Genomic DNA, 14915 nt, shown 5'->3' on the forward strand with positions numbered 1-14915 from the left:
CCGGTGGACCGAAGGTATTCGACGCAATCGTAATTAATATAATTAACATTTTCCATACGGATAAGAAATATTAAAACTAAAACACTAATTTTCGAAATCTGTAATCATCACAGAAAATGCATACGAAAGCTTTCAATAAATAAATATAAAATTTCCATCTCAATAACTCCCTTTCATCCAATAAAATTTCGAAATTGAAGTAATAGATTCACAACACGAACCAACAGTTTCTATTCTTTCGCCATAATAGGTTTCTTCGGTGATAATTCAGGTATGTAAACCTACTTTTTTACCTCATCGATGCTTAGCATATGTGAATTGTTATATAACGACCTTACCTGGTCTAGTAATATAATATTAGTTTTACAAAACACATTAATAGCGGCGATGAGAGGAAAACCTTGGGCAAAAATTTGGAATGTTATTCAAAGATTCTTATGCAGCTGAAGACAGTGAAGGCAGCGTTAATCGACTGTAAAGTGCCAGAAATTTATTACGTCAACTTAGAAATACAGTCAAAAAAAAATATTCTCTTTGTTACTTGTCACATAGGAACCAAGTGGTTCGAAGATTATGCAATGGACCGATGTTCAACTACAAGACGGTAAAACTATTTTTGTACTTGTTGCAATGAAATGGTAATGAAATCATAATTATTTTGATCAAGAAATGCGACTATAATGATATCACAAAAATCATTAAAATTGTTAGGTGTCGGAAGTTTGGAACTTCAGCTGTCAAAAGAGCCAGTTCTGGGTAAATGGCTTATCAAAGTAACCTTTGAGGTATCTATTAGCTTGTACTACTGGGGCCGGTTGTTCGAAAGGTGGATAAGTCGCTATCCAACGGATAAGTCGCTATCCAACGGATAAGTTTTATCCAGCGTGTGATTTGCGTTGCACGAAGCTTGGATAACTTTATCCAGCGGATGAAAATCGCTATCTACCGGATAAATTTATCCAAGGTCCGGAGGTGGTTTAAATCCACTATCCAGTGGATAAATTCAAAGATACAAGGTAACACTGTAAACATTTATATAAAATAGGACAAAAATGCCATATTCCTGTTACTGTGTTTCAACAAACTAATACACATCATGATTGTATTCACTATTAGAAATGTTTTCGAAGTGCAATTTGTCGCAGCAGCGTTTCACGTTGCCGGCTACACATTCCGTTCCGAGCAGCGATTTTTTGGAGATCCTCGCATTTATATCAGGCGGTAAATTTACTATACGCTTCTAATCAGTTTATAAACGCGAATATGCAAAGAAAGATTCAACCTATTCCAAAGAAAATTGCTAAAATCTAAGTAATTTCATTCACGAACATTAAAATAGTGTTCCTAAATTTGCTATGGAACCGATAGGCAAAGCGTTGCAAAGTCAAGGAATAAAATTGCAATGTGTTTAATTAATAAAATCACTATGATGTGAAGTGCAAAGTTCGAGCAAATCACTTGTTCAAGTCTTTTCCATTCAGCAACTAAACTCGAGAATTCGTAATGATTATGAATTCAATGTTGTAAATGCTTAGCAACACCTGACGTTGTGGTAGGAAATTTCAGAATAATCCTGTTTTCTTCCGGTAAATTTTAACTTATCTTTTGGATAGCTATATCCACTTCACTATCCACGCTTCGGGCAACGCGTTTTTATCCAATGGATAACTATCCACTGGATAGCAGATTTATCCGTTGGATAGGACTTATCCGTTGGATAAGTTATCCATCTTTCGAACAACCGGCCCCTGATGTATATGTGCGTCGATATATATAATTTTATTGCCGTAGTATAGGATTATGAATAGCAAGTGGCATCGCTTCCCTAATGAATATGTCTTAGAGATATGTGAAACGTTAAATGTAATCAAACGTACCCATGCACATACGTTCTCCAAGCGAATACGGCTAATTGTAACTTTTTCATGTTGACGTTAATTACCATTTAATAAAACAAAGAGTTTTTGGGAAACCCATTGCACAAAGGGAAATAAAGTCTTAATTAGGCTATAAAAAATTATCAAAAAAGTACCCCGTATTGAAATTAATCTTGAATATATGTTTAGCACTGGTATATAGCATAGTATATGTGTAGTTAGGTATAAAGGCATTCAAAATCAGGCATTCAAATCGTCAACATTTTAAGCATCCGTAAGTTTGGTATTATGATAAGGTATTGTAACAAAACCCGGCTTGATTTTAGTAAGGAGCACGTACTTTTTCTGTCAGAGTCAGTGACTCAGTGAGACCAATTTTTCTCACCGCTGTTCGACCTCGGTTGAAACTAGGTTTGACCTGTAGGTTAACCGCGGTTTTTGTTGGGTTATTTCTGGACTGTGCTGTAATTGCTTCAAAAGTTGTACCAACATTATTTCCGTATGAGCAGGCAGCTGTCGTGTTTAAACCATGATATTTGATGATCCGAGTGATATATTTTAAAAAATGAATTTTGGTATTTAGCGAAAGACGGTGACAAAGGCTATCGAAATTGACAAGTATGGTAAGTTTACTTCTGAAATCAGTGAATAACGATTCGACCAGTGACGGATCTATGGGTGTGCAGAATAAATTACATAGCTTAATTTTAAATTCTAAACACCTTAACAACAACGCTATTAGTTATAGATTTGAAAATAACATTTTTACATTACAGTCTGCCAATGCGATTCGAATTTTAAGCCGTATTAATTTATTCTGCACCCTGCTATATCCCCACTGGATTCGACACTTCGCTTGTAGTAGCTGCAAAATATTCCAAAATAATATATAAATCCATTATTATAGGCCCACAAGAATTTTGCTTTACTTTACTTAGTTCTTCCTAAATTTGAACTGGACATAAAGCCACCAGCATACTTTGCATTGGATCAACGGGAAATTTTTTTACAATATGTGCGAGGTAACTTTGGGTTAGGATTGTATACTTATTATAGAAAACACTTATGGTGTGTAGGTTCTGACGTTCAAATATTGCAGTAGCTTTAGAATTTTTTTGCACCATCACTAGTAAATCGGGGACACACAGTGGCGCAATCAGCCTTACGATTTTGCCCCGCTATGTAAATCCAGCTATGATTCACGTCCTTAGAAATTCAATGTCAAAATATTATAGCAAAGCTGGTATAAGCCTGAGCAACAAACATAGCGAATTAATGAACTTCAATAAATGAACCATCTGGGGGACAGGGAATCAACAACACCCGCCTCCCGTACCCATTCTTTAGCCTCCTGTACTATTTTGCAAATCGCTTCCCGCCCATGTTCTACTAGCTTCGTTATGTTGCGATATTAATCTAATCTTGTTCATGATTGACAGGGAGTTTATTTTCAACAGCCGAAATTTTTATAATTATATTAATTTTGAATTTTTTAAGCCAATTATTTTTTAATATGACATTTCGTAGTTTTCTCTTTGTCGAGGCATTTAATAGCACCATCATACTTTGGTGATGTTGTATCACTTAAAAAATCAATTCAAATTGAATCACGATCTTACAGATGATGTCCAGTCGTAATGTAAACAAACTTTTTGTTTACATTTTCAAATAAATGAAGTAAATCGCATCACGCCACATTCCCAAGCGCGTTCATGGAAGAAACTCATCCTCGGCACATGCGAGTCCAGATCATACGGAGCGAACACCAACGAAAGCCGCCAATGATTACGGATTTCTCACTGTTATGTCGGAATACAATAAGGCCTATTATTATTTTCTTTCACGACATCAATATTTGTAAAATTATCAAAAGCCTTATAAGTTATAAGATCAACATTTTGCAGCAAAGCCCGCCATGACAAAACAGTGATCCAAAGTGAACAACTCAAATTTCTTTAATGTCAGCAAAGAATTTCCTTCACATGACTCACAAAAAAGTTTAATGCTAGTAAAAATAGCAAATTAAAGTAGTTGATATTAAATGCTTCTGATTTTTCATATATTTCTCCCCTAACAACCCCGTATAAATGGAACCCTACCGTGATAACTACCTTCATTAAGCCAACATTTTCGTAATTCATTCGTGGCTATATAACTCGCGAGAATACTGTTTCCTGTCCTCTTTGTTTGTATTTTACTTTTCATATAATTCCACAACGTCGACAGACACCAGTCAATTTTTAATTTTTGCAAGGATAGTCAATTTAAAAGTTTCATTGTATCTTTTGACGTTTAATTAATACAGGTACACTTACGGGAAATTTGTTACTGGTCGACTGGAAACAACATTGTGTCTCAAGAGCAACAAAGTGGAACAAAATTGTTTGAAAGAAACCAAAAATGTACGTACATGTAGCAATGGACGACGCTAAAAGCTCAAACATGTTGCATTGCATAGGTTGATTAACACCGTACTTATTTCGTGGTGTTATAAAATTGTACATTTACGCTTTATACAATTATATTTCTTCCCTTACTGCATGTATATAAAAATGCCTCTTTGGAGCGCATTCTCTCAATCATGGCCACTAGTTAGTGACAAAAGCCTTACTACAATTTTTTCGCATTTGAATACGAACACTATTGCAGTGACGCCTTCTGTAAGTTACGAAACAATGACCATCGTGACCGAATGGAAAAAAATAGGAGACCGTTAAACCTTCGCAAAAACGGCACAAAATAGCAAACATGCAATAGTTAGTTTATGTAATTTAACTTTTATAACTACTTTAATGTAATAATCATTCTTCTGAAGCTTTGGTGGCATATGAGGTTGTTTAAAAGTCAAACATATAATTTGTCACTCTCCCCACTCCCTTACTTATTGGCTTCCCTGCATGCTTACCATCTAGGATGCACTTTAGTGAAATTTGAAAACGTTTGTAGGTGCATATATAGCGATTAGTGAAACTATACTCTGATTACGAAACTAAATTTCGAAATTTGTCAAAGGAACATCTTTCTAAAATAAGCAGGTTTCGCCAATTATATTTATTTCGTTTTACCATTTCTACTATATGTATATTTAAGGCTTTCATAGCCTTAGCTGTGGCTGTAGCCGGGAGCTAATAATTATGTGTTTTCTTTTTAAGGTAACAGGATGTGTTCATATTGATGCTAAAGAACTAATCGATTTACAAACACCTCTTGGATATCATTTACATATTAATGCCATGTTTACCGAAACCTCTACTGGGGTTAAAATAAAAGAAACAGCCCGAAGTCCTAATTTGGTGTTGAAGTCTAAAGCCATGTCACTAATTGATGTTCCTCAGAAATTCAAACCTGGTTTTCCAATAAAATTTAAGGTATGTTGATTTTGTTCTAAGATAAACCTTTGTTCGACATTCTGCATTCACTTGGGAATGAACTTGCGCTCTTTCTGTTATATACATTTTCGATACGTTTCTACAATGCGTAACCTCAAACGTTGCATTGTATATGTCAAATTAAAGCAATTAGAAATTGTCTTCACGTGTGGATATTTTAAAAGTTCATTAAACAGTACTGCTATACAAGGTCTACAAAAAAATTCGAATTCAACTTTGACCGATTGGGGAATAAAAAAAATTATAAAATACTACAGTAAATCATACAATTTTTGTATGGCGATAAAAACTAGCCTATCATGTTTTCGTTTCTATCTTTCGCATATCTGCAGTGATGAATTTGCGTAATACGAGATAATTGTGTATATAAAATGATAACTAGCTATAATTCAGAGTATAAAAGCCATGTATAAATACTTGGTGTTTGGTGGTGAATTTATGCATGCTTTAAGGTTGGTAACTTGGGGGTGATAACTCCACTATCGCTTTAACTTTATCAGGATCAGGTTTAATGCCCTCTTTGCGCACCTGATGGCCAAATATCCTTATCTTTTCCTTCCGGAATTCGAATTTCCACTTATTTAACTTAAGCCTAGACCGTTGTATCAAAGATAATTATTCTATAATTACGCGTATAAATAGTCCGTCGCTGTGTATGACACATTTGCAGTGAACTCGCCCACACAACCAATGTACCCCCATGCAGGACTGCGAAGGATGGCGGTTGTCCCGGCATGCTCGTCCCTTGAATCAGCAAAATCACGTCTCTCTGCTGATCCATACTGGCTACGGATGAACGCTTCGACGATTTCCCCTGCATGTTGTCGACGTTAATGAAATCCAGCTCGCTCGTGAATAACGTTTCGTTTAGGCGCAAAAAAGGCGTTAAATTTCTCCAAAACTGTGCTAATGTATTTCTCTTTAACGTCTTCAAAAGCAAACGATCTGTGGATGTGTTCTGCTTCTCTGCGCATAGAGTCAATTAAAGTACTTATTTGAATTTCATCGTCTTCTTTGTTCAATTTCGCCGCGCTTTTGTACTGCTCAAATCGTTGTTTCCATTCGGGCCACAACAAAGGTTCTGGGAACTAAAAGTTCTCCCGCGGATTCGTTTAAACATTTTATTAGTGTTTGAGGTATCCCACACCTGACACCATGTAATTACGACCCCAGTGATGAGCTCTGAGTCGGCAGTTATGGAATGAGAAGAAGATCAAGAAGACGACGAAGAGTCATTATTGCCTTTTTCACAATCATCATTCTTTTTAAATTAATTTCCTTGCGTTTTCTTGCTTCTTTGCATTATTATAGCTATACATTAAATATTTTTACGGCTCGGACATGCGTAACAACGGTGTGCACTTAACTGGGAGAATAACTGAAGAAATGTTTTTTTTTAAGGTCCAGATTAAATACCTTGATGGGACACCTGTAACTGATGGGACAGTCCGAGTTGACGTGTCTGAACGTCAGCACAGTGTTCGCACATCAAGAAGAATATTCCGCAGGTGGTATACTGTGGCAAACGGTTTGATTGTTGTCCCCCTGGTGAACGTGTCGCCTTACGCAAATGCACTCACCTTTACGGTAACGCTATAATCTGAATCTAATGCAGCTATCAAATCTTGTAACATTTTCCACGAGCCGGTGCGGAGCACCGTGCGAGGGTACTAATTCCGCTCGGATATTTACACCCACGATATGCAAACGCGAAATCAAAGTCGTCCGCCATTACGCAATGGACCTCACGCAATGGACGGTCTTCTACGTTTTGCGCATACGCTAGTGTGAACTACTAAGCTCTTGATTGGTCGAGACAAAAATTTGTATTTTCAAACGTCAATGAATAACTGTCATTTAGCAAAATTTTGATGAAATTTAAAAATTTCTTATTTTTATAAATATGGAATATATGTATTTTTACGAAATTAGAGGGAAACTCAAATCAGGTCAGGAATTTTCACGGTTTAACAAATAACAAGACCGAATTCACCATGTATGATGAAGTCGGAAGATTTTACACTTGATAATATTTCATCCGGCACAGCTTTAAAAAGTAATTTTTTTGTGGCAAACACAGTTTTAATATTCTCAAATGTATTTCACTATAAATCTGATTGTGTTATGTGATAAACGACTTATAATTTTATTTATAAACTCCCTTTTCAAAATGACAAAAAGAAAACAAAATCAAAACATTCCCGTACAAAAACCAGAGGAAGCGTTGTATGAGACGTCCGATGTTATATTTCATGGTATTTAATAATTAAAATAATTTACCATAACACTGAATTTGAAGAGTAACTTAACTTCCAGAAAATGGTACGAATCTTGTCGTATTTTTGCCATTTTTTCACAAAAATATGAGGGTAAATTTTGTTTTTTTTAAAATATACGGCCGTTGTGAGGTTGCTATGACTACAGTTTCCACGTGCAGAAAAATATTTCCATACTTTTCTCAATTTCTATTTCTCACATACCATGTACCTTCCAAAACCCCGAAACCACATAAAATTTCTAACAATCATTATCTAATTTTGTTTAACCGAGGCGAGGGATTGCTGCATGCATGTATTTCTAGTAGTACAATTAATCCTCACAAGGACTATTTTTCGGTTGAATTTGAGTAGACGCATGCATGTAGGGTCCGTCGTTGTGAAATCGATGCGGATGATGTATGATTTATATGAATTTTATCTTGTGACATGACGATCAACCGCGGGTAGAACTGCGAACACATGCTTCCTTCAAGAAGGATCTCGTCGAAGGAAATTTTATAGGTTCACTTTTAGCGTCAAAAAATGTATCTATGAACTCATTACATATTCATATATTAATATATTTGGTATATAAGATTCGGATAAATGTGGAATTGCTGCAAATGTCCCTGCTTTAAGTTGAGTTTAAAACTGATTACCTGTAGCATTACTGTAAGGTATTTTTTTAAACATTTAGGCCAACTACAATTCAGACCAATTGTTGAAAGAAAAAACTTCCAATTCCTGGTACTCTCCAAGTTTGTGTTTTTTGAAATTGGTCTTACCTCATCATGGCTTACCTGCGAAGGTAAATTTAATGGAATATTAACAATCGTTACAATCGTTATAGTATGCATGCACTATTATTTCGGTTGATCAGTATATTTAGCTTTTTATCAAACCGCATACACTACGTTTATATATCTGTACTCCGCAATGCATGCTTTTGACCCACTTTTTTCTGAACTTTATTAGTATTTTTTAGGATGATCTCATGTTTTCTTTCAGGTCGGAAGCGAAGGATCTGTGCAAGTCTTTTACACTGTCCCTGATAACATGCGAAGAAATATTCCATTCTTTTACAAAGTATAATTTTCAAATACTAAATTATAAAATATTATATGACTTAAACGAGGTTCGAGCATTTTAACGTCGTACATAAGGGGCAATTCGAAGAAAAGTTGTTTGCACATGCATAACCATTAATATGGTCGCGACATGGTTATTTACACTCATTTGGCGTTACTTTAAAAGCACTGGATTGTTTAGTGGGATTATATTGATGTTAGGCAGAACTCACACAATATGTTCAGATTAATCTGGCAACTTATTCTATATATTTTGCTAAATGTAACCAGACTCATTATTCATCGTTTTTAAGATTTTGTGTAAAGGAAATCTGCTGTTATCTGGCGTTACTTGGCGAACACAGGATTGGCAAACTCTGAAAAATTCGTCGAATCGTAATCATAGACAATTTACGTATAACGGAATAAGCATAGCTGGAAGATCAATAAATAAATTTGACCTTTACTTCAATGTTACTCAGGAAATGGTTCCGAGTTGCAGAATGTTGGTATACTTTGTCAAGATGGATAAGGAGACTATCGGTGACAGTATTGTTTATGACGTTGAAGATAAACTTGAGAATCAGGTATTTAACAAAAATGCCGCTTTTGGCCAAACGTGTGAGCGTGTTTTAAAGCTTTGCACGAAATACGAAATAAAAATTGCCTAAATACACAAAAATATTTATCGACGTTTCGACCTATGGCTATAAAAGAGAATGACACAGAGAAAACTTTTGTTAGCGATGAAAGGCGTGATAAAAATAAACCAGAAGGAACAGACATTTTATTGCATGAGATGCAATAAATGATTTTTTTTTCGCTATTTGTTTGTTTCAATCGCAATTTAACCCTCACAGAAGACACGTAATATTTTTTCATTCATTCTAGGTATAACTCTGCTGACAAAATATACGTATATCTTGCATAAGGATCGAGAGTTCTAAAATGTTTACATGTTTTTTAATAATCATTGTAACCTAAGCACATTATATCATGTAACTCTCACCTCTCTAGAGCTCTAATAATGCACCCTGTCCGCCTGCAGTGCGTGGCTCTGTTGCCTGTTGTTTGATGCGGTCAAAATTTGAGATTCACGATGAGATAATACCAATCCATGAAAGCAATATATTAAGAATTGCTGCAATTTAGGGTTTGATCAGAATTAGCTTGATATTAACTGCTGCCTTATTTCGCTCGCTTTTAGTTGCATGTGAATTTCGTGGACGAAGAGAAAAAGCCCGGGGAAAAAACAACAATTGTTATGAAAGCCAAACCTGGCTCGCGTGTAGCCATTTCTGCCCTGGATAAAAGTGTTTTATTCTTGAAAGAATCAGATGAAATTTCAAAAAAGGAGGTGATTAATACTGCTGAGTATCCATTATTATAACATCACATAATTTATAATATCACATAATTTATATAATTTAGGCCAAATATTAGCTACTAATAAGGAGAATTTGTATGGAATAGCTACTATAGGAACAATTATATATTAGGACGGGTGATACCATAGACATTAATAGACTAAACAGAAAAATACTTTAGCTTCACGAAATAGCAGGTTTTAGCATTAGAAATATGCTTCGAAAGTTACACGAAAAGAAGAAATAAAAAAATGCATTCATCACAATAAAATTATTATTATAAGTAAAGCAATACAACACAATGCATGATGTTAGAAAAAACGAACAAAAGAATTAACGAAAACGGAAAAATCGTCGTTATTGAATAAAATATAGTGCAAAATTGTCTAAAACGCCTCCATGTTGTTGAAGACAAAATGTGAACCCATTTTTTTGTTGCGCAGAAATGAAAAATACGCCTTTATTTGATTTCAAATGTAAATTAACCAACAACAATTTGCCAAGTTTTAATGTCACAAGATATGCACTGGGTGTGTAAAAAAAAGTAAACCAACTTAAACACGCTATTGCACGTGAACTACTCAGTCCATGAAAGAATTTAACAAATTAGGAAAGATTAGGCTTGTAGTAGTCGGATGACATGCTTTTAATACAACGCGAATAGTAAAAAAAATGAGCGCATAGGAGGCTGATAAAAAATGTTAGTCACAATTGCATATTTTCACCTTTGAGCCTAATTAAAGCAGTGCTTAACAAAATAAAAAACAATTAATCACGTACATGCATGTTACAGCATGCTCTGATTTTACGACATGTTTATTGGAAAAGTGCTTACGTTTACTCTTTTAAGAGATTATTCGTTGATGCCTTCAACATACCACCATCTCTATCGATACAAAGTTGACATCCCTGCCGCATTGCTTGGAATTTTCACCTGATGTGACTTCCTATTTAAATAATACTCCTATTTAAATAATATTCATATGCAGCCAGTTTAAGCGAAATTCTTCAATTAAGTCCCAAAGGGAGTTAATTTTCAATGTTTATAGAGACCCAAATCTCAGAGGTGAAAATATTTGTGACTAACATTTTTTATCAGCCTCCTATTTTCTGATTTTTTTAACAATTTGGTATTAAAAACATGTCATTTAATAGTTAAAAGCCTCACCTTTCTGAATGTGAAAAAAACTCGTTAATAGAATGGGTATAGTTCACCAACAATAGCGCGCCAAAGTTGAATTACCTTTTATGATACATCGGTATAGACGTTAGCCGTTTTGTATTGTTTATAACTTTACTTATTTGTTGTCATTGCTTTAATTTGTATATTAGTAGCAAACATACAACAAAAAAACAAAAAGTCTTGATTTTCGTGCCTTTGACGTACTTCACGCATCGTTTGATTTCTTTGAAATTTTTCTCCTAATTTAGAATTTTTGATTGTTTATAGGCAATTGATTTTTTAAATCTACAAGAAGTCGGTCCAATGGACTCACGTCAGTACTTTACCTGTACCTCGTATTTCAGAAAGCCTGCCAAAACAAACGATCAAGTCTCTCAAATATTTAACGTTAGTATGAATATATAGAGGATATTACACGGTTGCGAGAAGATATGGATTTCATGTTCGAGTGGCAAGAAGTGAGGGCAGCGAACGAGTGAGATATTGTTCTTGCCACCAGAACATAAAACCCATATTTTCGAGCAAGCCGTGTAATGTTCTGTTTATTATACGGACTAAATTATGAGTCAAAAAAATACACACAAAGGCGACAAGAAAATTAGCCGCGGAAGACCAGTATAAAAGCAAATATTTTTTAAATCATAACCTAAACATTAAAGTAGACTAATTTTTCTTTATCTAAGGATGTCTTTGTGTTTTTTGTTTGTATCCCATGTAAATGTAATCATATGCCATTCTAATTAGACTTCGAGTATCTATCTATCTATCTATCTATCTATCTGCGGCCAACGTTTTTGCAAATGGGTGTATATATATATATATATATATATATATATATATATATATATATAATATATATATATATATATATATATATATATATATATATAATATATAATATATATATATATTATATATATATATTAATATATATATATATATATATTATATATATTTTTACATTTTTTTTATATATATATATATATATATGTATACATATATTTTTTTTTTCTATTTTTATTATAATATTATGTATATCTATAACACATTTCTTTTAAGAATGCTGGTGTCAAATTTGTCTCAAATTTGAAGATTTTTACTCGGCCTTGTATTCGTCCTCCTCCCCCACCAATGCGACGTCCAATTAGATTTTTGCGACGATATTATTGGAGAAGTAATAAAGTATCTAGGAGGAGGTATATCTTTCGCTGGAAAACCCCTCGACGTTATGGTAAGATTGAAAAAAACTATTAAATAAATGCCACCAGGCTGAAGGAACTCCGAGCGGACCATTACATTATTATATACAATTGTTGGAATAATAAGCGGTAATCTATTACAATATAATTCTAATGGCTCGAAAAGACTGTAGGTGAAAGCATGTATAGTCATAATTAGGCAAAAATTTGATCACATGGCTATGGTTTCATGACATACAGTTTGAGGAAATATGATAGATTGCTACCATACTTTTTAATCATACCAAAATATATTGAGGATAGCTATAAAGAAAGGAAAATATTTGAAGAATAACATATAATAATTATCACCCTTAGAATCATAGGTCAATTTTGCTCCTTTGCCCGTGCCCATATTGATAAACTCTTTTCTGTATTCTAGTTATGTATATATATAGGCCTATGACTATGTCGGCTTTCAGCAGTTCCCGCCGCCCCGCTCCGGCTCCAACTAACGTTCGAACGAAGCCCAAAAGCAAATTCACTTCCCCTAAAAAGAAAGAAAAGAATACAGGAAAAAAGTCCCCAGTAGCAGTTCGTAAATATTTTCCGGAGACGTGGTTATGGACAGACATCAAACTAAAGTAAATATTGTCATATTATAAATACATGCATGCAACAACCCCACGTGAATTTTTTTTTATTGAGATTTACAAGATATTTCACAAAATACTTGTTGCAAAATGCCATTCTCATTGAATTGTGTTTACTAATATTATTCATACTAGAATTTGGAACTTTAGAAGATAGAACTTTTAATTTCGCTATGTTCTCAGTGGCGTAGCCATCGATAATTGGGGGGGGGGGGCATATTCATATATTCATGTTAACAGACTGTAAAGACAATTGATTTGAAAAGAAATTAATCCTGCGTATCACGAATATATGAATATTGGCCCCCCCCAATTATCGTTCTGGCTACGCCACTGCATGTTCTGTAAAACCCGGTTGTAATTTCTTTATAGTCTTTGCGCAAAATGATTACTTTCGCTGGCGAAGGGATTAATGCGGGCAGTGATTTTTCTCTATAGTGACACTTCCGGTATACATGTGATGGAAATGAAAGTTCCTGATGCCATCACCACTTGGGTTGCAAACGGTTTTGCGATGTCATCTTTGTACGGTATGGGGATCTCAAATCAAGCAACGTTGAGAGCATTCCAACCCTTTTTTGCTCACATCACGATGCCATATTCCGTAATCCGTGGGGAAGAAATACCCATCACAGTGACAGTTATAAACTACATGTCATCCTGTATTCCAGTAAGTGTTTTTTTTCAATAATCAATGAAATAAATATATCGTTCGAACAAATATTTGTCCCCCCACTCATTTGTCTGCCACATGTCTGCCTGTTTGTCGATCCTCCCGCGCTCTGACACATGTCCGTTATATTTGGCACTATTTCAAATTGTATTTTAATTTTTATAAAAAAATTATAAAAACTTCCATGTTTTCAGATAAAACTTGAATTAATTCGTAAAACCAGTGATTTTAAAGTTACATCAATTCACATCAGCAAGATGTGCGTGTGTAGTGATGAAGGGAAATCGATGAAATTTAATGTTATTCCCACTAAACTTGGTCATATACCGATTACCGTTAAAGCCACGACTTCTCAGGCAAAACTTTGCCCTAAATCCACTCTCTACGCCGCTGATGCTGTCACAAGAACATTGCTGGTTGAGGTAAACATCTACTTAGAACGAAGATTCATATTTTCTTTTAATTTTGGAATGATTTCCCCAGTTAGTCCGTACTAATGTAATGCAAGGTGCCCTTTTTTGCTACCTATTGCCATAATTTTTTTTTAGCCGGAGGGAATAAAGCAGCAATACACCAGAGGAACATTCTTTTGCGCTTCTTTAAATGGTAAAAGCACACTTCACTAAATTGTAACGTCTCCGTATACATAAAAGGAGGATTGCACCCCTCCCCCTGAATCATCTTGTTTGCCCCGCAGTTTGCCCCCTCTTTTAAGTTACATAAAAGTAGTTTACAGTTGTATTCGATGCTTTTTCACTTCATCGAACACTCCATAGGTAGAAAGCGCGGGGGAGGGTACTAATGCTGATCATGTAACGACTGAGCTCGTCATTAATTATTACTACTTCCTTTTACTACTTCCTTTTCATTCCAATCATTTCTCCTTTACCAGAAGAATATGCTGAAACGATTGACTTACCGCTACCAACTAACATCATCTCAGGATCTGTGCTACCAAAAATATCGCTTATTGGTAAGTCGTTAAATTAAACAGCCTCCATTTTTTAAAGCTAATTGAAAACAATAAAATTCCATTCCATTTTAAGCATTGCTTGTAAAAATTTTGCCAACGAGCGTTCGTATAGATTCCAATTCTTAAGTAGCTGTAATTTTAATATAAGAGAGTCTCGTATGTGTAATTTTTGTCAAAAGCTAAGAAAATTGAAACGAAACACCGTAGCCTAATATTTCCGCGATCTCACCAATATCAGTTTGGAAAAGATGCCCGATGAATGAGTAGAGCCGCGATGAATATAAAAGAAAAAAAATG

The 14915-nt window shown here is 34.7% G+C and overlaps 1 protein-coding gene and 1 long non-coding RNA gene across 2 annotated transcripts; both read left to right on the top strand.

Annotated features, from left to right (window-relative positions):
- The first annotated feature begins 258 nt into the window (after positions 1-258).
- LOC114541598 lies at positions 259-752 on the top strand. Its single transcript, XR_003689320.1, has 3 exons — positions 259-271; positions 553-604; positions 712-752. It is a non-coding gene; the product is annotated as an uncharacterized LOC114541598 (long non-coding RNA).
- Positions 753-9115: 8363 nt separating this feature from the next.
- On the top strand, positions 9116-12395 carry LOC114541130. The gene is made up of 4 exons (XM_028561121.1): positions 9116-9178; positions 9799-9948; positions 11409-11528; positions 12201-12395. The coding sequence occupies exons 1-4, from the start codon at positions 9116-9118 to the stop codon at positions 12393-12395; spliced, it is 528 nt and encodes a 175-aa protein (XP_028416922.1).
- The last annotated feature ends 2520 nt before the right edge of the window (positions 12396-14915 follow it).

Source organism: Dendronephthya gigantea, unplaced genomic scaffold (genome assembly GCF_004324835.1).
Source record: "Dendronephthya gigantea isolate DGI-Jeju-01 unplaced genomic scaffold, DenGig_1.0 000003F, whole genome shotgun sequence".
In the NCBI taxonomy this organism is placed as follows: domain Eukaryota; kingdom Metazoa; phylum Cnidaria; class Anthozoa; order Malacalcyonacea; family Nephtheidae; genus Dendronephthya; species Dendronephthya gigantea.